General features: G+C 56.6%; 1 protein-coding gene across 1 annotated transcript; it reads left to right on the top strand.

The window, feature by feature from the left end:
* Window positions 1–711: 711 nt before the first annotated feature.
* On the top strand, window positions 712–2013 carry LOC143382395 (E3 ubiquitin-protein ligase RNF26-like). Its single transcript, XM_076836459.1, has one exon. The coding sequence runs from the start codon at window positions 712–714 to the stop codon at window positions 2011–2013; it is 1302 nt and encodes a 433-aa protein (XP_076692574.1).
* Window positions 2014–2558: the final 545 nt, after the last annotated feature.

Genomic DNA, 2558 nt, shown 5'->3' with positions numbered 1-2558 from the left:
AGGGTCCTCTGATCCTGTGGGTGGATGTCCCTCACCCAGCAGTGCTCTGTCTCCCCAGGGACCTCTGTGTGCCCTTTGGGGTTTTACTGCTGACCCAGCAATGCTCAGGCTTCTCTGTGTCCCCTGGGTGCATGCCCTTTGTCAAGAAGTTCTGGACACAAGACGGCTGCGCCCAGAAAAGTAGAGGCCGCGCTGGGGGTTTGCTGAGGCATTCCCTCTTTGGGCGTCTAGCGGGAGGATGGGGGCCGGGCAGGGACAGGGGCACCTGCTTTAGGTGGACCACGAGACCGCGCCCAGCCAGCGCTGCCCCCACCGGGCCACGGCCAGGCCCAACCCGATCCCATCCCATTGGTTCTGGTCTCCTCCCTGTCTGACCCAGTGCCAGGTGGTGGCACGCCACACCAGGCCTCCAAAGCCGAGGTCTCTCCTCCAGACTGTGCTCACCTTCACTTCAGAGATGTTTGGCTTCTTCCCTCCCAACCAGCCCACCTTCAAAACCGGGACTCCTGGTGCAGCATCTGGCCCCCTTTCCCTCTATTAAGACCCCCTTCTCTCTAGCCCACTTTTTCCTTAGATCTTCGTTCCCCTGAGTTGGAGACTGCTCACTTCCCTTCCAAATTAATTCCTGATCACCCAAAATATTGACAACCTTGACAGCGCCCTCAACTGAGGAGCCAGCCTTTCTTTTGGACTGACCTCCATACCCCTATCATGGAGGCTGTGTTTCTGGTAGTGAATTTGGTGGGCCTGGTGCTGGACGTGCTGACCTTGGTGTTGGATCTCAACTTCTTGCTGGCGTCCTCCCTCCTGACTTCCCTGGCCTGGCTCCTGGCCTTTATCTACAACCTGCCGCACACAGTACTGCCTAGTCTTCTGCACTTGGGCCGAGGTGTCCTGCTTTCGCTGCTGGCCTTGATGGAAGCCTTGGTCTGGTTCACCTTTGGGGGCTTGCAGGCCTTGTGTACTCTGCTGTATAGCTGCTGCTCTAGCCTTAAGAGCATGAAGCTCCTGGGGCACCTGGCATCTCATGGGAAACTACGGAGCTGGGAAATACTGCACAGGGGTATCTTCAATGTGGTCTCCAATGGCCATTCTTTGCTGTGTCAGGCCTGTGACATCTGTACTATTGCTATGAGCCTGGTGGCCTATGTGATCAACAGCCTGGTCAACATCTGCCTCATTGGTACTCAGAACCTCTTCTCCCTGGTGCTGGCCCTCTGGGATACAGTTATGGGCCCTCTGTGGAGGATGACGGATGTAGTGGCTGCCTTCCTGACCCATATTTCCAGCAGTGCTGTGGCCATGGCCATCCTCCTTTGGACCCTCTGCCAACTAGTATTGGAACTGCTGGCCTCAGCTGCCCGACTCCTGGCCAGCTTTGTACTTGTCAATCTCATTGGCCTGGTGTTACTGGCTTGTGTACTGGCAGTGACAGTGACTGTGTTGCACCCAGACTTCACCCTGAGACTGGCCACCCGAGCACTCAGTCAGCTTCATAACCGGCCATCATACCGTCGACTGCGAGAGGAGGTTGTGAGGCTGACTCGCCTAGCCCTGGGCTTGGAGGCCTGGCGCCAAGTGTGGAGCCGCAGCCTAAGGTTGGCGAGCTGGCCATACCGGGGAGGGACACCAGGGGCTCCTCAGGGTGGCCCTAGAAGGGTATTCTCAACCAGGATCCAGGAACAGGACACTCTTCCTGAAGCAGGGCCCAGATCAGAGGCAGAAGAGGAGGAGGTCAGTACCATAAGAGTGGCACCTGCCTGGGGCCGGGAGAGGCTCAATGAGGAAGAGTCTACAGCTGGGCAAGACCCGTGGAAGTTGCTAAAGGAGCAAGAGGAGCGGAAGAAGTGTGTCATCTGCCAGGACCAGAGAAAGACTGTGCTGCTTCTGCCCTGCAGGCACCTGTGCTTGTGCCAGGCCTGCACTGAAATCCTGATGCGCCACCCCGTCTACCACCGCAACTGCCCGCTTTGCCGCCGGGGTATCCTGAAGACCCTCAATGTCTACCTCTGAAGACTCCCTCCCTGCCTGTCTACTCTCCACGCTCCACACAGGCACCTGCTCTGGGACAGAATTAACATCTCACTGCTGGGTCCTGGCCTGAAATTCTCTGCCCTTTGGTTGTCCTGCTAAGCCTCAAGCCATACATTCAGAACATGGAGATGGGACACTCTGGGTCTTTGATCTGGGGGGCAGGGCAACATAGCTTCTCTGTATCCAGTTGGGTTCCTTTGATGCTGAGGGTGGTGAATATGTCACTATGCAAAGGTTCTGAGACTGTGTGCTGTGGGTTCTCCTCCAAGCCTGCCCAGGCACACCCACATACCAGCCTCTGGGGCTACCTGTCTCTGCTTCTGGTTTTCCTGTTGGAGATTTGTAGGTACTCCCCTGCTTCCTTCCCACTTTTCCCCCGCTTCTGCAGCACAACACATCAGTGTCACTTGGATATTTTGGCAACTCAGGGGCCTTGGAATGATCTTGAACCTTTGTGTTCATCCAGAGCCCCTGTGCCCTGGTAGGTTTGGGGGTGGAATCTCTCAGGTGCCCTTAGAGCCATT

The sequence above is a fragment of the Callospermophilus lateralis genome, chromosome 16, assembly GCF_048772815.1.
Source record: "Callospermophilus lateralis isolate mCalLat2 chromosome 16, mCalLat2.hap1, whole genome shotgun sequence".
In the NCBI taxonomy this organism is placed as follows: domain Eukaryota; kingdom Metazoa; phylum Chordata; class Mammalia; order Rodentia; family Sciuridae; genus Callospermophilus; species Callospermophilus lateralis.
Note: the sequence above shows the minus strand (reverse complement) of the source record. Positions and strands in the feature narration are given on the sequence as shown.